Raw genomic sequence first — 21,134 nt, 5'->3', positions numbered from 1 at the left:
AAGATTAGACGTGGCTGGGTCTTTCAGCATGACAATGATCCCAAACACACAGCCTGGGGCAACAAAGGAGTGGCTTCGTAAGAAGCATTTCAAGGTCCTGGAGTGGCCAAGCCAGTCTCCATATCTCAAACCCATAGAAAATCTGTGGAGGGGGTTGAAAGTCCGTGTTGCCCAACAACAGCCCCAAAACATCACTGCTCCAGAGGAGATCTGCATGGAAGAATGGGCCAAAATACCAGCAACAGTGTGTGAAAAGCTTGTGAAGAGTTACAGAAAACGTTTGGCCTCCGTTATTGCCAACAAAGGGTACATAACAAAGTATTGAGATGAACTTTTGGTACTGACCAAATACTTATTTTCTACCATGATTTGCAAATAAATTCTTTAAAAATAAAACAATGTGATTTTCTGTTTTGTTTTTCAACATTCTGTCTCTCATGGTTGAGGTTTACCCATGTTGACAATTACAGGCCTCTCTAATATTTTCAAGTGGGAGAACTTGCACTATTAGTGGTTGACTAAATACTTATTTTCCCCACTGTATGTGTGTATGTACATACATACATACATACATACATACATACATACATACATATATATATATACATATACGTGTATGTATGTGTGTGTGTGTGTGTACGGCAGAAAACACAGACAACACTGAAAAAGCAGTTTCTGCTCTTGCACCCCTCTTTAAAATAAACTGCTCTATTTTAAGCCAAAAGAACTGTTGTGTTTGATAGAACAATAGGTCTATATGCTGCCATAGCAGATTCATGGCGCACTAAACCTCCGAAACTATTTCTAATTTGTCCATTTAACCCTGAAAACCCCCGTTTACAGACGTCACGCAACCGCTTTTGTTTCAACCTAGCCATTAAAAGAAGGTAAGTATTTTATTTATTAGTCAAACTGTGTCATTTTTAGCTTAGAATCATTAACTGATGTCTGATATTTAGTAAAAAAAAAAAAAAAAAAAAACGACTTTAAAAAAATTATTCACTCGCATATTTTAAACCTTTAAACAAATTACGTCACAATGAAAAATTTGGCGTCTGTAAAAAAGTCAAGGATATCTACCTCATAACTATCGCTTAATTGTATTTTTTTTTTTTTTGTTACTGTCGAATTTCCCCCGATATGTTAGATGGTAAATAATCGATCCCCAAAAAAAAAAAAAATTGAAAAATAACATTTAATAGGGTAACTATATGAATAAGAAAATCTCAACCACTCCTTGTTGTCTGTGATTTCTTTATCGCGACCCTTGTTATATCACCATGTTTCACCCATAAAATCCCCCCAAAATCCAGCTGTGGCCATTCACAGCTGTGTCTTGACAGTCGGACAGTTTTTGGATCGAAACATGGTATGTACGCGATAATATCTCGTTAAAATCGTGGCGTCTTTAATTCTGCTCTCTCGTGCTCTCGCCGCCAGTTAGGGTTTTGTTGTTTAAAAAAAATGTTTTTGTTGGGTTTTTTTTGTTTTTTAAATGCCCTCCTGTTGAAAAATGTTCTTCCCCCAGATAATTGAGATTTTAAGCTTTCCAATGATGTATCACACGTGCATGTCGGACAATTTTTAAATTTGGCCAAATTGGGGTCCTCAGAGCGGAACTTCAAGTCACCTGAGTGTTTTCCGCCATATATATATTATATATTTGTTTGATCATAATTATTCAGAACTGAAATTTCAACAATGCACAACACAAAAATAAATGGTTAACTTGACCGGCTACAGAGTAAAAAGCATGTCGATAATCCTATGGTTCACAGACAACTCATTTTTACCTTTTTTTTTTTTTTTTTTTAACAATTTTCATATTTTTTTTTTTTTTTTAAAGAAAAGAGAAGAGGTAAAAGCCAGCTCAACTACAGTGAGACTGGATGACAACATACTTTATGTGTACATATGAGAGATTGGTACTTGATAAGCTTTCTGAAATCATTTAAACTCAATTCATTATTATAATTCTTATTACATCAGATGTCATTTCTGAGAACTTAAGAGATTCAAAAGCTAGTTAGTAGATGCCTTGAATATTAAGTGAAGAAAATCAACCATGACCAGAGGCAAAGAAACAAATAGCTATATTTTCACGCTATTTTACATGCATCTAGAGATACGATTTCAATATATTTTCCCATATGGCTTAGGGGAAAACAATATATAGGCCTACTGTTCGTGAAAAATGCTTGGAATTTTGCAGTTGGCGAGTTCGACCTATTAGACAAAGTTGCTTTGAGCCAATGAGGCGCTGTATAGATCAATGCTTCACCCTGCTGACCAGATGATAGAATAACAGGCATTCAAGTTTTTTTTTTTTCTTTTCTTTTTTTTTTTTTACTGCGGGCTTTAAAATAAACTGGAAGTGTACTTTTCCATGCTGCAACTTGCAAGCATGCATCTGATATGATGTTGATGTCAAACTGTTCATTTTCAAAATAATACTGTCACTGTAGTGCTTTAGGACGTCAGACAAAGTGTTGCTAGCGTTGCTGAAATTAAGACGAGTTCCACCATAAAATCACCAACAATTACAAAGGGGGGGGGGCTAGAGTTATGTATGACAATTTTAGAGTGGAAATAAATACATGCATATTGTATTTTGGAATGAGGCTATATACAAAATGGGGAAATGTTAATTAAGTACCATATATAATCGGAATGCAAAGTAATAATTTGCATGAGAGCATTTATTGTGACAGATTTTACCTTCATACTGTAATCCCTAGTTTAACACCTTGGATTAGCTGTGTTTGTTTGCCTTTATATTGATTGTATGGTCACTGTTAAACATGAGGCTACCTGCGTAAAAAAAATACAATGAATTGGTGGTGTTTTCACGTCCAGATCAATGTTTACAAGATCACTGAAAATTGACTCACCTAACTGGTATAAAAGATTTTACCTATTTGGACACATAGGTTGGACAATTTGACACTATAAGCAATGAGTGTCTTTCGACAATAGGGGGCGCTACATTTCCAGGAAAGGCAGCCACACCATGTTTTGGATGTGTAACGGTTATGCACAAGGATAAGAAGAGGAAATCACCGTGTATGGTACATTGACAAAGCATAGGCATAAGGAATCTATGTTGCAGTTTCTTTATGTGATTTTAAATAGATGTAGTGTACTCACATCTGTTGAACAAATGTCCTTTTGACTACATTTAAAACAACTACATCCTGCTGAACTCAGGTGGAACACAATCACTATTTGTGAGACTTACAAATTGGGTTATTTGAGTTTGTCCAGGCTAGTAGATTAATTAGCCCACACAATGGCCAAGTTAGCACATTCACCCACAATTTTGTTAGGTCAGTATCACTGCATTAGTTCAACTGTGTTTACTGGTACCTACATTGGCTAGAGAACCTTTATGTTGGCATGTTCATATTGTATTTCTAACCTGTAAACTATGCAGTTTTCAATTTGTTTACATACTATATATAAAATACGCGTACTGCATATGCTGTCAGCAGGGCCGGCCCAGGCAATTTGGGGGCCCTAAGCAAAATAATGCAAAGGGGCCCATATTTTTGGCCCACCGTTTCGTCACAGTGTACTGTGAAACCCATACATGTAATCCAACCCATACGTCCATATTTTGTATATTAATCAGATTTTGTTGCACTGCATTCTTCAAACTTCTCACCTCAAATGATTGTCAGTACTTACAGTAGATAGCGCCAAACCTTTTTCTAAAAGAGGAAAGAAAAGTTAAGGGGGAATTTTTTTTTTTTTTAAGCTTGTAATCAAGTATCAAAACTCACAAAAGTCAAATAAAGCAAACTGTAGTAAACAAAATAGAATATAAATTAAACAATTGCCAGATTGGGGGCCCCCAAGTGGTCAGGGGCCCTAAGCAGCTGCATAGTCTGCGTATAGGCTGGGCCGGCCCTGGCTGTCAGTAACAATTTTTTAAAGAATGCCAACTGTAATCACCACACTGAAATAATTGGCATCTGATGCTTAAGACCTAACTGCAGTTTTGCGGATTTTGTCGCTGCGCCTTTCAGCTCCTCGCATCAAGGGTCATTTGTTTGGCACAGTTTTTACACTGAATGCCCTTTCAGAGGCAACACACTTATTTTGTAAACTAAACCAACCCAACTCTGACAACTGTCATTTCTCATCTACTCACCTAACTTTTATATTTAAGAAGTACCAGCAGGCTTACAAAGGAATTATGCATAATATGTTCTTCATTACTGAACATGAGTTCTAGTTGTAACACTTACTGCGACACTTGGCACAGCGTCCTTTGTCGTATTCCAGCAGGTCCAAGTTTCGACTTCGCTCACTGACCGAACGCCTCTGCCCACTCTCTCTCAGTCGAGCTGCCTCTTCTTTGGCGTACACCCCCAGCTCCTGGGTGTAGCGCCCATACATCTGGAAAAAGTAATAGTAAAATTAAACTAGAAAATGCTATTTCTGGAGAAATTGTGATGGTAGCTTTGTTTTTGCAAGTAAACCTCTTGGGGTCACATCCTGCTGATTTCAGATCACTTCTTGTTGGTTTGGGGACATTTCGGGGTCCATTCCTGTCAATATCGGGTCAATTCCTGTTGATATTTTGATGTACATGGCCCTCAATGGCATCGATTAACATATGCGTCAATGGAATCCAAGTACATTGGCATCAATAGAATCGACATATATAGTCGTCATTGGCACGAACATACATGGCCATCAATGGCATGGATGTAAATTCGTGGCCAAGGCATCCGTCCCTGTGTCACAGGAGAATTCCTGTCATTTCAGTATTTGAATGGTGTCGATGGGCCAAACTGTTTAAAGTGATCCTCTGATTTAAATACATGTAGGCTCTAATAAACCACAATTGTTCTTTTGTACTAAAATATGTGGTTAGAAACACATAGAATGTTAAATCAATGGCAATATTTTATAATATTTGGTCCATACTTTGACCGTTAGTTGGCGCCATGGTTTGCGGGCTCGCAGTGATGACGTAATTGGTATCTTTCCGAATGTGTAGCGTGTTCAACAATTGCTTATTGCTGCCTAAACTCGCAAAGTAAAATGCCACGATGTGCTGCTTTTGGATGCAATTTCCAGTCAAATGGAAAAATGAGGAGTGAAGTGAGTGGTCAAGGTGGAATTATTATTGTTAGTGAATAAATGTGCATAAATAGAAGCTTCTCCCCCTTTTTGGTCCCTATATGCATGTATCCTACCCACCACGCGTTACAACTGGTTCCCGAACACTTTTCCTGGATCCTCAGTCAGTAAGGGTCCCATCGCATCTGCAATAATGGTTTTGGATCTGTCCATTTATTTTTATTTGTCGGTCCCACTGCGGCTTTTCGGATCAGTCTATTTTGTGGAATCGACGGCCTAATCGCGGCTGCGATATTGCCATGGGATCGGTCTAATTCCTGGATCTTCGAGTGAGTAAAAAACGCGGATTTGGATTAGTATTGCAATCTTTTTTGTTGACTATTCTTCAGGGAGTTTTCCCCAAATCACACTAAATAATTAAAGCACCATGGCACGCTACAGTGACGACAGCGACTCTGACGTGGACCTTACAACAATGTTGGAGTTCGTCAGGGAATGCGTGTTTGCGTACTGCTGAGCTCCCGAGTGATGAGTGGTCAAGGTGGAAATATTATTTTTTGTGAATAAATGTGCATAAGTGGAAGCTTCTCCCCTTTCTGGTACTTTTATACACGTATCTTAGCTACCACACGTTACAATGTACAAGACCTGGATTACACAAGGTGTGCTCTTTGGCCTGTACTGTATGTAAAGCACACGACAGCTCTGGATGCTAACAATCTACATAATTATATTGGGAAAACGTTTGAAAATGCAATATGCTTACCTTGAATATCTGCTAATAAAACCGGAGTTCCCGAATGCCAACAGCATGCACTCTCGCTCCCAACCGGAGTTCCCAACACAATAGCACTCTCTCGCATCACCAGTTTTGCCCAACTTTTGTCTTATCAGGTATTTGCTGCACGCATTTTTCCCTGAAACTCGTCTCGTGAACGACCGACTGTGCTGTCCTGCTCTTCACTTTTCAGATCTGGTTCAAATAGGAAGGGTAGAACTGACGACATGTTGGGAAAGCTAACGAGTGACAAGCTGGAATTTCGGCATTCGGGGCCAATGACGTCACGCACTGCGACGTAACAAGAATGGCGACCTATCACTTAAAATAATTTTACAAACTTTATTAAAACAAAAACATTAACAGGGGTTTTAATATCAAATTATTATAACTCATACTAACATTTATGTTTTAAGAATTACTTGTCTTAAAAATAGAGGATCCCTTTAAACTGTGCGGCGCGCCGAAGGGAGAAAAAAGGAATAACATAGATGGTTGCTTTTGCATTACGTGCAAAGCTACCATCAATAAATGACATAAAGGTTTGTGTTCTTTGTTAGGTTACAATTTCACAATCAATATTCCATAAATATGTCAATGTCAATGCATCAATGTCTAATACAGCAATTCTTACTATAATTAACCAGAATTGGTCTGTCTGTCCATTTTCATTCAGAGAATATCAGTTCAGTTTTGTTCAGTTTACCTTAATTGTCCCCTAACAAGGGGAATTGTAGAGGGGATAAGCATACAGATAACACAACAACAGTAATTCATACACATAAAATAACAAAGACTACAATTTAAAAATGCTATAGACAGCTTTGCATCTAGCTGCAAGAATTGTGCAAATTTGGCAACCTAATCGCACTTGGTAAGAATCGTGTAGTCGTCAAACATGGTGACAGGATGCATCTTGGACAGAGAACAAGAACAAGTTTATATTTGTTTTAAGCAGGGTTGTTAATCTTACTTTAAAAAAATAATTACAGTTAGAAATTACTTCTCTTAAAAAGTAATTGAGTTAGTAACCTGAATGTAAGCGCAATTAGTTGCTTGGCAAAGTAACTGGTGTTACTTTTCATGTTTTTTCTTTTCCGTTCCAAAAAAATAAATAAATAAATAAAAACATAGTTCACATTATGTGAAGTTCAAAGGGTTTTGGGGACAATTGGCCCTAGCCTAATTATTTAACCTAAACTTAACTAGACATAAGGGTATTGCAGATATTGAGATAACTAGATAGCAACCTTTGCTATGTTTGGAAGTCATTTAATGTCATGAATCAACCGTTAAAGTTGTTAAAATTGCTCCCGTTATTGCGTTAGTTCCCTTCTGTCTACTTTCGACATGTGGAAGTTTTAAAACTGTTTCATCATTTAAAGAAAGATTCATGTCAAGAATTTGCTGATTTAGTAGTATTTTAGATAAAAATATACTTAGGTTCGCTAGGAAGGTTCTCTACAACAGAGCGTTCCTCAGATGTCTACTGCTTTAAGATGGCCGCTGTTCACTAACGCCGACGAGTCTATCTTTTCACATCTAGTTTTATATACACGTGATATCTACCGCAGCATCATGTGGACGTAGCTTGTAGGCTATCGGCTACAGTCAGGTATTATTGGGGCCACCCAGCATCGCGTTTGCAACGGCGTCACAACTCGCTTCCCTCCTCCCCACTCCCGCTCTGTGGCCTATACTACGAACGGAGTTCAACCTCCCCAGAAGTAATCCTGTTTACCAGCGGGTAACCGGAGTTGACAAAACCTGGTTATCTAGTTTGTGGTCAATCGGTGCTACGACGCTGATTATGAGGTTGATTAGTCGAACCTGTGTCAACCCAGTCAGAGTTACTGCGCGTTCACATAAAAGGGGGCAGAGACCAGAGTGAAACACTACTTGTGACAATGGCACGGGCACCTTACTTCACGGAGGAGGAATGCGCGATAATCATGCTGAGTTATGAGGAATTAAAATCCACCCTCACCGCAAAATCCAACACCGCTTCAGCGAGTAGAGCGCGACTGGTCTGTTGGCAGCGAATTACAGATCGTGTGATTTGTGAATGCGTCAATATGCCAGTTTACTCATGTCCATGAAAAGAAATAAAGCCTGCTGTCAGGACAATAAAATAAGATTTGGTACGTTAACTGTAAGAAATAATTTATAGTGCATCACCACATGAAGAAGGATGATTGTATGTTTAGTCCCATTGACTGCATGAATACTGTCCTTTGAACATCTTCAGAGTGGAGGTTAGATCGGGCCTAAAAAATCTAGCCCGACCCAGCCCGAGCCGATCAATTAACTTGATTTGCAGGCCCCAGCCCGAAAAGCCCCTGCAATTTTATGCTATACTTGTGAGGACTCAGGAGAAGAAGGAAATGCGGTAATGCGATGCGCGCGCGGTTGCGTTTTGTGTGATCACATTTGTGACGATTCCTGTTGCATAATGATAAAAAATTAAAGCCCATCTTTTGTAACGAATTCCCACAGTTAAACAAGACTGCAAGATGCATATTCAATAAACATCTTTTATATTTGTGTGTCTGTTCTGTCAGTGGATTTGACATTTAATTTCATCTCTTCAAGTTGGCAGAAAAAAATGCAAGTTTTCTCAATTTTTAAATAGTCTACATATTTCTATGATTATTATAAATGCATGTACACAACGAAATAACGATGGAAAAGTTTATTAAATATATATATTTTGTATGAGAGCAAAGCTCCACATTCGTTTACATTCAGCGAAGCCGACACAAATTTCTGAATAGAATTTTCAACACCCATTTCTAGGCGTTTCCATACCCCACTCCTACAACTTTCCGAATTGCACGTTGTTCTTACTCAGATATTCAGCATCACCGATGGAATACATACATTGTCCGCTGGTGAAAGAGCGCAAGGACAGGCACGCAATCTGCGCGGTTGTGAGGGCCTGACTTCGGAGGGTTACATTAGTGATGTCCGCCTCGATCAGCTGGCACAGGTAACAAATTCCCTCAGCTGAAAATCTATACCTTTCATGGAGAACATCGTCCGGGTACGCCAGCGGATTTTGGCGGTCTCCAAAAACCTGTGCCCTCCGAAGAGAGCCCCTCACAATCCGCGCACCAATATCGTACGGGTCGTCCAGGTACGCTGTCATTGTCAAGAGGACACGTCCGCGGAGGAGTGCTGTTTAAATAGAGCGTGGTTAATTGGACTCCTGGGGTTAAGCAAGATCTAACTCTGAGACGACCAGGTTTGCCGTGTGGCGTGTGTTGCCATGGCAACATTCCCCGGTTTCAACATATCCAAGTTTCGTAGTCCTGTTTAGCCGATAAATTATGCTGCGCGTGATTAAATTACCATCGAGGTTACCCTGCTAAGCCAGAAAACCGGCTTCGTAGTACAGGCCACTGGTCTCTCCGTGAGTCCGTGTCTCTCACTTATCTCGCGTCATTCAATCAATGTAGTAACTCCTTGTAACTCACGCCTTTACATCCTCAGTAACGGTAACGGCGTTGCATAGATGAAAAAAGTAATTAATTCTATTACTCACTACTGAAAAAAATAATGCCGTTAGTAACGCAGTTATACTCTTACGCCGTTATTAACAACACTGGTTTTAAGCGAGTGAGCAAGAAGTGACCTCAAAATTGCTACAAATATTCTATGATATGAATCAGACACGAATAACTGTCCACCACCAAGGACTGGCATCATCACGAGAAACCAACAGGTTCTCTTTAAAAAGAAGACCAAGTTTAGCCTCAAATAAATGTAAATGGCTAAAAATCTGATGTGTTGCTGAGGAAAACCGACATAACAGAGTAATAGTACTCTAATTTGTTGAGGTGTGCCTAATGTTCTTTTGAGCATTACGTGTACAGGTATACAGTCTCCCTCTCATGATAAGAATGTGTGAGCTGACAACATAAGAAAAGACAAAGCACAAAAGACAAATAGTGTACCATTTCCCTCTTTGGGTGAGATTAGAAAGTGACCACCAAGTTACCACAGACCTTTAAACTGTTAACTAATGCCTTATTTGGGTGTGAAAGATCAGTAAAAGGCCGAGAACAAACAGTATCAATCACAAATCATACACAGCCTTTATAACACACATATACAGTAGCATAAAAGTCATTATGTCAGCAGTCCAAGAGACAGGAAGTGCAAAAAGTTAAGCAATCCACTGATACCACCTACCCTTCCTTAATGCTAGTGGCCAGGAAGAGGGGCAGCAGTCACAACAACAGAATGAAAGATATTCAAACAGGTCATACAGGGTCAGTGAGGCTTATATAATTAGTATTAGATTTATTAAGGTTTGGTAAAGAGAATCATTAAATAACACAATATTCATACAATGTTTTCTGGTCTCAGTAAATAATTTTAAGTATTCAGTTTGATTTGTAGCACAATAAAATTAACTTTTCTCCAAATATTTTTTTTCATTACTGACGATAAATTTCAAAATCGATCACTACTCCTCCTTTCCAGTGTGTTGGTTTCAAACATGTGCTGATAGTAGAAGTTACATATGAATGAATTGTGCTTTCATCTAGTTCATTAAATGAAATCCTCCAGTATCCCGCAATCCCAACCTGATAAGGAACTAGAGATTTTTTGTAATGGAGAACATGACAGCACGTAAGCCTCATTTGGTGCCCGCCTTGTGAATCAGATCAAATTTGTAACAACTCGAACCACTGATAAGGGGGTGATTACATTCTCATCATTATGGGCAGGTTTGTGAATACCACAAGATGCATGAATTCTACCGGAATTGAATGGAGTTTTCATAGACTTCAGGGATTAAGGTCCAGACTGGGACAACAGTTCAGGCTGGGAGCCTTTCAGTCATCCAGGCCACACTTGACCTCCTCAAACCCTCTGCCACACCGTCCTGACCGTGTGGGTCCTGCTTTCAGTCTTCACACCACTTTTAAAGTAATTATTTAATAATTTAATGAACACAAATGAAACATATGTATGTACAGTATATATTCTAAATTAGATCATAATAACATATTTTTATCAGGTTGTAAAGGCTGAGGGAGGTCAATGTTCTGAGAAATCTAAGAGCCAATAATTTACATATTTACACAGCTTAACACATACGTAGTTTGTCAAGTGGTACATTTTGTTAATGTAAACAATGAAAAAAAGCTAATTTCGCTCTTCCATTGACCAATGATGAAATATGACTAAAAGATTCAAAGTACTGAGTGAAGACAAATTGTAGAACCTCAATTACAATCAGGATTTTCAAACAAATAAGGCTATGCTTCAGTTTGCGAAAAGACACTGCATCCTCGCAGAAAGCTCACTTATGATTTCTCTCATGCATCAGAAACATCTTTCAAGCCATAGCCCCCCCTTATGGTTAAAATAATGCAGTTGCTTTCGCTTGCTGTTTCAATGGTAATGTACTATATGCCGGACATTTTTTTCAAATTAAAAAGCTTCCCATTTCTTCTTGAGAAAGATGTGTATATACGAATAACATGTTGTAATGACAATAAAGGAAGTATCACTGAGGTACAATCATTCCAGGTTTTCTGACCTGTGTCCTAGTGTACAGAAAGACAAGACAAAAATACGAGAAGAATCTGCAGTTTCTGGTGGAGATATTCTGACAAATAATACTTGAGAGGCAATGGGGGGCTGAAATCTGAGAGTCACAATATGATAGGAAAACGATAGAGTGAGAAAGGAAAAAATAAAAACGGGGACTCTGAGAAAGTCAAATAAAACCAGGTGAGAGGATAAACAAAAGAAGACACTCTAAATAAAGTCTCAGAAATTCTCACGCATACCCAGAGACACAAAGAGGTTGTAGAAGAGGAACACAGGCTAGAGACAAGGATGGCTATGTCTGTATTAAAGGAAGAAGAGGGAAAGGGTTTGAGCGTGAATTGTTATTAACAAATGAAAACTTGTTAATTACAGTCCTTAGGCTTTGCTTTGGGTGTCTTATACGTAGAGTCTCTACTTTTAAACTTTTTGCAAGTTCTTTTTCACCACCTTAGGCCTGCTATTGTCACAGCTGTGTTTTCGCAGTCTGATGAGTGATGAGTTTTACAGATACAGTGTGTCCCCAGGCCCAAAGTGCTGAGGCCAGTGCAGGGCAGTGCCATGGCGGTGCCGTCCCACATCCTGATCGAGCACGTGCGAGAGACACGGAGAGAAACACTGGGAGTCATTGTGTGCAAATGTCTATCTCTCCCGCCTCTTCTCCCTCTGTCTCACGCCTTTTCTCACTGGAACTCTGTTTGTTGTCTGTTCATATTTGTTTTGGTACTTATTTTACACTCACTTTTGTGGTTGGAACTTGGAAGCATTAAATGAGAAAGCAATGTTTTTTAATACATGTATACACTTACAATAATATGTTTAGAGTCTATCTGAGACAAGGCCATAGAGTGACAATTATCATGACAGATAGATTTATGGGGTTAGAAAAATATAATTTAACAATTACCATGAGAGACCTATTACAATCTAACAGGTGCTTATTGTTTGAGTAAACCATGGGAAACCACCTGTTTACTTATCTATTATCAGAAATCTCAGTGCAAGAAAAACAACTAATCACTGAGTGTCAAGTGAGTGATGTTTTGTTATCGTATAATTGTGAAATAGTGAAGCCTGGTGTCATCTTGTAAAGAGATTGCAGTCCGTGTTTCCATGATGTGTCAGTCACCACACGCGTTGTCAACGCCCATGAGCTTCCCATCGACACACCCACTCTACTGACGCCCAATGAGAGCAAAGAGTATGAAAATTAGCTCCAGTTAGTTGCATATTAATGAGAATTCAACTTTTGCAGACACCCAAGCCAAATGGACCGACTAAGTGGCATAAAAAAAATGACATTTTCAGCACTTTGAACCCAAATTGTTTCACAACCCTGGTAAAATGGCATCCAAGGTTCTGAAAATAATGTCCAAAAAAAATGTAGTGCTGCTTTCATAAATTTAGAAAAATGCAGCTTATTTAATTATATTTGTTTAAAATTTGTAATAGTGGAGAAAAATATAAAAGCCAGAACAGGTAGTCCCCGGGTTACGAACGAGTTCCGTTCCTATGCTGACGACGTAACCCGTACACCTAAATATCTTCTAAATCTCAAAATGGCTATCTAAAAACATGTGTTATACATAATTGTACTGTCCTCACCAAGAGATTGGAGGTAAATCCTAACTACACAGCTAAACTCTACAATGACGATGTCAGACGTCCTTGTGGTTTGCCGACTTTATTCAGATGCTTATGACACCAACACTTGCAGAATGAAATTAAATAGAAATTAAATCAGTTTCCTCTTCAATAACAGCACTTCAAAGTTGCATTCATAACTAGCTGCTGATACAGCAATAACAATCCACACAAACGATTGGCATGCATCAATAAGCGTCCGCACATCAATCAAAATCACATAAACCCGCCCTAAGTATTTGACCACAAATGAAAATGCACAATAAACAGTACAAAAGGTGTTGTATACAGATGTTGCCTCCGTGGATGCTTCACACGCAACAAATGTGCCTGCAGGCTTGCAACTGTAATTTTTCAGCTCTCACTCTGACTCGGCTGCAAGACTTCTTTGTGGGAGCAAATGCGCCCTTCTTCGTGTGCGTAAATACGTTCTTCTTCATATGTACAAGCGCTCTTACTCGCGTGCGGAAGTACTAACTGCTCTACGCTTCCTGCGCCAAAATAAGAGCATGCATCACAAAACAAAAGTAAACATTATAAAAAACCAAAACAAAAACAAACAAAAAAAACGACTGAAAACAAAATGGCGGACGAGACTCCAGCGTTGAAAAGTCAAAATCACGCAAGTCAGGTACGTCATAACCTGGGCTACCTGTATTTCCAGGAAGCTGTCCTCTTAGCTTACATTTGATCAATTCTTGTACTATTTTAGCCATTCAAATTCAAGTATCCCAAAATGCTCACCCTTCTTCGTGGGGTCATTAATACTCAATATCACATGTGCCTGTGTGCGAGTCACTGGCCCTATTATTAGGAAAAGGAAGCAATTTTGTTCAAGGCACCAAGAAAAAAGGGAAGAGATTTAAAAGTAAAGCATGAATAGAACTGTGAGTGAATTTGTCAGGTGTTTTTCATTCATCAGTAGTTGTTCTGCAATCTCATTATTTGTTGTACTTTCTCTTTGCTTTTCACTGTCAAAAACAAAAAAAGAAAATATAGATTCAGTTTGCAGGATTAGTAGTAATCATCTCATACATTCAGCATTTGGTTACTATTCCCTTTTAATGGCTTCTCTTCATGATGCTTTGCTGGAGTGCCTACTGTGGTTTCTTCTGCCTTCTATTTTTCTGTCATTTATCCATTCTGCCCCCCCACCCCCAAATATTTGCCTAGCTCTGAGTGAATGGAAGAGAGGCCTTAAAGGTTGGCATGGCAGTCTGGCACATGTACCTAAGACTACCCTAGTAGCCCCATAGGGTGCCCCCCAGGGCATTGAAAAACCTTTATTACATAGTACAGTACATCCTTATCCCCTTTTAGCTTCTATTACACTAGTTGGGTTTTTGTGTGTTTTTTATTTGTTGCCTTGTTTTCCGTTTAGTTGTGTTCTTTATTCACCGGCTTATGCAAATTCCAAAGAACCTTTAATTCTTACAATACATTAATCACTGTATACTAGGGCTAGGAGATACGGACCAAAAGTCATTTTACGATACACAGTATTCGGGCTGAATACCAATATACTGTATAGGCTATAACCTTTGTGTATTCCAACATTTTCAATGCAAAGTAAGAGGAGTTCAGTCTGAGGTAAGACCAAATATAATGTTAAAATTTGATTTTAACCAACTATTTCAGTGAACAGTGGTAAAATCAAATGAATAAATATTATAGGTTTTCTTTACCTGGTCCGTGAAAAAATTCTTAGTTGTTCAAATAATAAAATGTAGACCAAAAAACTAAGAATAGAATAGAATAGAATAGAATAGAATAGAATAGAATAGAATAGAATAGAATAGAATAGAATAGAAGAAAGAACTAAGAATAGGAGCATCTAATTTGAAATTAAATTTCCGTGAGGTGTACATTTGAGCTATATTGATTAGTGATGCAGGGATCCACATTTTTTCATTTTCGATCCGATACCTACAGTAAATCAGGGTATGTCAATATCGAGATACAAGATCTCTTTTTTCCTCTCTTTTTTTTTTTTTTTTTTTTTTTAAATTTAATATTATTAAAGCTTTGTCGTTTGAAAAATCCGAGAGAGCCATCGACAATTTTCCTGAATATGTCAAGAACAACAATTTATCATCTTCCTAGCAAGCAACACTGGCACATAATGGCATGTTATTCTTCTGCTGTGTTCCAAGAGTATGCTCTTTGCAGAAGCCCTCATCACCATTTGCACAAGGCCAACCTGAAGCAGAATAGCTGTTAAAATGGGGATAATTGCATGCAGGTACGACTCAGTATGATTCTGTCTGATGGCTTTCACACCATTCAAGCCGTTCCACTCTAGATTATGTGTGTGCACCGAATACCACCAAATCTGTCTAAAAGCGCAAGTTGCAATGGACATGTAAACAGTCGAAGCGGCAATTCCTAATGAATGTAGACCCAAAATTAAACATTAGCATTGAGTATCTCCTGATGAAATAAAATAAAATTAATCTGAGGAGTGCTGTACAGGCACTCCCCAGGTCACATTTTGGTAGTTAATGGAGCACATTCGAGCAACTTGAATGACAAGGCCTGAGATATGCCTCATGGATCAGAAATTTTTACAGGTTGGCCAGATCCGTGAATTAGACTTGTATCAGAACCAGATACAGATACTGGATAGGACCCATCGCTAATGTCGATATAGTCTAATTCCAAATCAATATTTAAAAATATATGGATATAACTTTTACACCGATGTCTCTCCCGGCCCCACTGTACGCTTACAGTCCTTTGCATTACTCTGTGTTTATTAAGCAGACAGGATGGGTGAAGAAAGTTAGTTGGGATGTACAGGGCATTTGCACACTGAAGTGTGATGCACTCCCTTTGTGATAGAACTCATTAGCTAATGTGGGAGACTGCAACTTTTTGGGGATGAATTCCTTGTCCTGCAGGCATTTCTTTCTCGCTTTGGCATGACCACACACTAGAATTTGCTCTTGGTCAGCATTTTGTGATTTATATCCTCTTTTTGTGCTTATTTGTTATGCTGGGCACTGCAGGGTAGTTCACCATATAAATTGGTGTCAAGGATGTGTTTATTTGAGATTGTAATCTTAAGTGATGCTTAGTAGGTTGCTTACACTTTATTTGAATGCTTTCCAAAAGACAACGGTCATTAATATGAATGAATTATTATGGCAGATGTCATTTTTGAAAAAGATTTTAAAATTGTTTAAAATATCTTTGGGTTAGGACACTTAATGACAACGGGCAAAAGCATTCATTCATGTCATGATTATGACAGTCATATGATAAGCACACTAGAAGTACCATGGTTGTCCCATTTTGGGACACCCTTGGATCATCCCCAAAGGTGTCCCATTTTGGGACACCTTGGGATCCGCCCCCAAACCGAGCCTAGCCTTTGTTTTGTAAATGGGGCCATTATTTATGCACCACCGGCCGCATTCCATTTCTATTTTTCTTCCCCCACCCCTTGGCCCTTCAAACAAAGCATTAGGGAGTAGGGCTTGAAACGTCAGCCCTACGAATTGGGAGACCTCTTTACACTCACGTACGTCATAAGTCCGTTCGGTCAGTTGTTACGTAACCAAAAAGTGACGATAAAAAGTGCACTAAGTGCACTTGTGCGTTCAGCAAAACTGAAAAAACAAAACAAAGATTACAATGAAGAAACACAGTGAACAATAAACTAACATTACAATTAGTGGTGTCAATTTTTTATTTATTACACCCTTAATTAGTGCACTTTTTATCGTGATTAATCTTTTTTAACTTTACTTTTATGACTGAAGAAAACACATTGAGAGTAGATAATACTGGTCATCAGTATTGGTTACCAAGGGTGTCCCATTCTGGGACACCCTTGGTAATATTAGGGAGCACCAAAACCCCTGGTACTTCTAGTGTGTTACACTGCACATTTACAGTTGATGCTTTCCGAAATCATAGTCAAGACTATTACCGTGTGTTGTACTCATTTTGTGTTCACCAAAATTGAGTCATGGTCACTTAATGTAAAAAACTAAGTGGCGACAATCATTGATATTTATGACGTTTTGAACAGATTTCTGTATTTTCTTACACATGCCGATGCCAATCAGACGACTAATCCACTTAAAAACGTGCCATGTGGTTTCCATCGGTGGGCATGAGTACAGAACAGATTTCAACACTCTCATGTCATTTCTTCCAGAACAATCCTTTAACGGATCATCAGCTGTGCACAGAGTAATATAGAGGACATCATGTTCATCTTGGATCAAGAAACCCATCTGAGGATTTATGAGTACACAAAACAATCCCTTTGACTGCACTGATATGATTGTTTTACTGCTCCTGGTCAGGTGATATCCTTGAGGGATTTTATCTAGCCAGTGTAGGCAGTCAATAGATCAAGTACTGCAGGTTTATTTGTGTTTTGATCCAGTTTCTATTACCGTAATAAACATTTGTCTAAACCAAACTGCGTAGCAGGATCAGAAACACAAATTCCAATCTCATATTTACGTATTCCTCAATTATGTTCCTATTTTTTCCCCTTCTCAACAGTTGACCCTGTTGACCCAACAGCTGAACTCCCTTTTTATTTTTGGGACTGTTATTTTGTTATAAAATGTTGCATACATACAGTAAGTGCTCACCTGTCTTTCCATTTATTGTACTTTTCCACCCCTTCATTTTTAAGTGTTTAAGTGTGTCAACAGTCTTACTTTCCCAAATATTGTCAGCCTCATGCATGCATGATTAAACTCTCAAGAAATAGGATCTCAGCTTCATCATGTGCCTTCAGATTAGTTTGGTGAGATTTACTCCAGATATCATGCATGCAAGTGCACTCATTCACTCCCAAAGTACAAACAGTTTGCATTATTGAATGGGTTGACACAGAGTTAGACCACTGTTTAGTAAATTTAGATTAGAATTCATGAATGCTTATGACATATGTCATTAGGTGTCATCCGGCAAATTTTGCCACCAACTCCATTTATGTCCATCTTGGATCTTTTACATCCATTCAAAAGTGAGATAATTTGCCGGATGACACTTAATGACATCTGTCATAAGCATTCATTAATGCTAATGACAGTGTCATGTCATAATTATCTTTTTTTTTCCATCTTATTGTTTTATAACAGTCTTATGACGAAACTGTCAAATAAAGTGTTACCAGTAAAGATGTCCCGATCGCATATTTTTGCACCCGAATCATCCGAATATGTGAATCTGCCGATAGCGAGACCTGATCCGATACAGAATTTTCATTAACTAACCCTGAATAAAAGTACGTCCTCTTCTGCTTTTTCCGGAAGTGTTGCATAGTATAAAACATACTGTATCTTTTTGGCAATGCCATTGTATTTCTGGATTATTTTGTTAATTTCTAGCTCCTAATTTTTTTTTTTTTTTTTTTTTAATTAAAAACCCGATCCTTTTTACCCGATTTCGATCCTCTTAAAAATGGCCCGATAAGCTAGATTTCCGATCACGTGATCGAATTGGGGACATTCCTAGTTACCAGTTAAGTTGGTGTAAATATCAATTAATACAGTGAGGACAGCTTCAATTTATAGTCCGGTATAGTTTATCTATGAACAAATGCCGTTTTCAGGTCAAATTTGGTGGGTGGCGGCTTATAGTCAGACGCGCCTTACAGTCTGAAAATTACGGTATATAATATGATGGCAAATGTTTTACGATTACACAACTACACTACAATATGGCCCTCAGAATGAATTTGATGTCCTTGATTTAGAGGTTTGCATGACTATAATATACATTTTTAGACTGATTTTTATGGACACATTTATACAGAAAAAAAAGTTGATGGGAATAAAAATGCTTCGGAAGCTAGTAGAAGCAGAGCGAGCAGAAGACAGCACAGGCGCAAGACTTAACACGTTGCGGGAGATATCAAAAAGATCTTACAATTGTTAAAAGACCCGGCAGCAGTAAAATGGGAAAAACAGGCAAAATAATTGTAATGTTTATATTACAATTGGATGCAGCGATATTTTGTTGACACAGAAGTCGCTACGGCATCTTCTCCTACTACCGTTTTCGGTATATTTAGTCAATCTGAACATGTCAAAATAATATGTCCAGTCCGAAAGTGTGATGCCTGAGTGTCCATGAATACAGCATCAGATCATAACTTTAATCTGAATGCTGATCAGATTAAAGAAATGTTGTCCATGTAAACATAGCCAATGAGAGAAATTTAGTGAACACATTAATAAGCAGCAATAACTAATTTCAATAGTTTCAGCAATAAATTCAAGGAAAAATCAAAACAGTGCTACACTACAAAGTAAGTGTATTCTAAAGCAACAAACATGGATTAATTTTTTTTTGTATTTGTGATAATCTATTGTCGTACCAACATTGTCTGATCCATACAATCTGCAGACACAAGTGCACATAATAAAACTGAAAGCTATGTAAGATCAGATGACTCTAAGAGCAACACTGGTGATGAATAAACAAACTGGACTAATATGTGGTGACCAAAACCAAACCAAAAAAAGCTTCCCTGATGACTGTCGTTTTTGTGTTTTTAGAGCTGTTTATCACTTTGTGATTTTGGGGATTTTTTAGTCATATGTATACAAATTTTCCAACATGTGATCAGTTGTGGAAAAAAATAGAGGTTAAATATATTGACTGTGTCTTTCGTTGATTGCTATCTTTATACAGTATTTGCTACCATGTACAATGCCCAGTACCGTATTTTTCGGACTATAAGTCACAGTATTTTTGTCATAGTTTGGCAAAAGGTGCGTCTTGTACTCTGGATAACTTATGTGTGATTATTTACCATCAGGTCGGGCCGACTTGTCTCTCGCTAACTTTTTTTAAATACTGTAAAATTGAATAAAATAAATAATTAGGATAAAACAGAGAAGGCGCTGTGCATGCCTGCACACATGAACGCAGTTGCTCCCTTTTCAATCTTCCCCTCTTTTTGATATGGAGCAGCTATAGCAGTGAAAAACAAACTAAAGACAAGGGAATTGAAAAGCAAACAACTGCTGTAGGAGTGGGATATGGAAAGGATTCAAATTGATTGTTGAAGGTGCTATACAGAAACCTGTGTCGGCTTCGCTGAATGTAAACGAATGTGGCGCTTTGGTCTCATACGAGAAATATAACAAACTTTTCCAGCGTTATTTCGTTGTGTAAATGCATTTATAAATGATCATAAAAATATGTAGACTATTTAAACATTGAGAAAACATGCGTTTTTTTTCTGCCAACTCTAGGAGATTAAATAAATGTCAAATCCACTATCTGTCTCGATAGAACAGACACACAACAATAAAGGATATAAATGTTTATTGAATATCCATCTTACAGTCTTGTTTAACTGGGAGAATTGGTTACAAAAGACAGGCTTTAATTTGTTATCATTTTGCATATATGCACCAGCATCATCACAAACGTGATCACACAAAACGCTACCACGCATCGCATCCCTGCATTTCCTCCTTCTCCTGAGTCCTCACAAATAAAACATAACATTTTGGTTTTTTCGGCTTTCGGCTTTTGGTTATTGAAGCTTGAGCTATTTTGCGAAGGCTCAAGTAACCATTATTTTCAGGCAATAAACAGCTACCTTTTTCTCTCTATTTGTACTTCGCAGCTTAAATATCTTACATATCAAATAACAACAGCTATCAACTCAGCAATAGGATCTGGGAAAGATCATGAAGTAAATCATGACAAGTTTATACACGTCTGGGAGGAATTCTCTTATCGCATTGTCATTTCCAGTGCTCCTGGTAGTGGCCACATTGAACACGTGTAAGAACAAAAATAAAAGTGGATTGTGAGTAGTAGTGATGCACGATAATGCATTTTTCAGCCGATACCGATAACCGATAATTTCCTCCTCGTTCCAACCGATAACCGATAATGTCAAGCCGATAATTTTATTAAAGATTTATGTAAAATTTTAAAGTATACACAAGAGAAAATATTGCTGTGCAAAAATAATATTGCTCTTTTTTTTTCAACATCAAATGTGAACAAGTAGTAGTAGTAGTAAATTCCAACATCTAAATAAAGACAGATTGTCTGACATTGT

The 21,134-nt window shown here is 38.1% G+C and overlaps 1 protein-coding gene across 1 annotated transcript in view; it reads right to left on the bottom strand.

The window, feature by feature from the left end:
• Positions 1–21,134, bottom strand: part of clcn2c (chloride channel 2c) — a 194,984-nt gene that overhangs the window by 151,037 nt on the left and 22,813 nt on the right. The window contains exon 2 of the mRNA XM_057838103.1: positions 4,251–4,401. Coding sequence (XP_057694086.1) covers positions 4,251–4,401 — 151 coding nt within the window. The remainder of the gene's footprint in view (positions 1–4,250; positions 4,402–21,134) is intronic.

Source organism: Corythoichthys intestinalis, chromosome 6, assembly GCF_030265065.1.
Source record: "Corythoichthys intestinalis isolate RoL2023-P3 chromosome 6, ASM3026506v1, whole genome shotgun sequence".
Classification (NCBI taxonomy): Eukaryota; Metazoa; Chordata; class Actinopteri; order Syngnathiformes; family Syngnathidae; genus Corythoichthys; species Corythoichthys intestinalis.
This window is presented reverse-complemented; position numbering and strand designations above follow the sequence as displayed.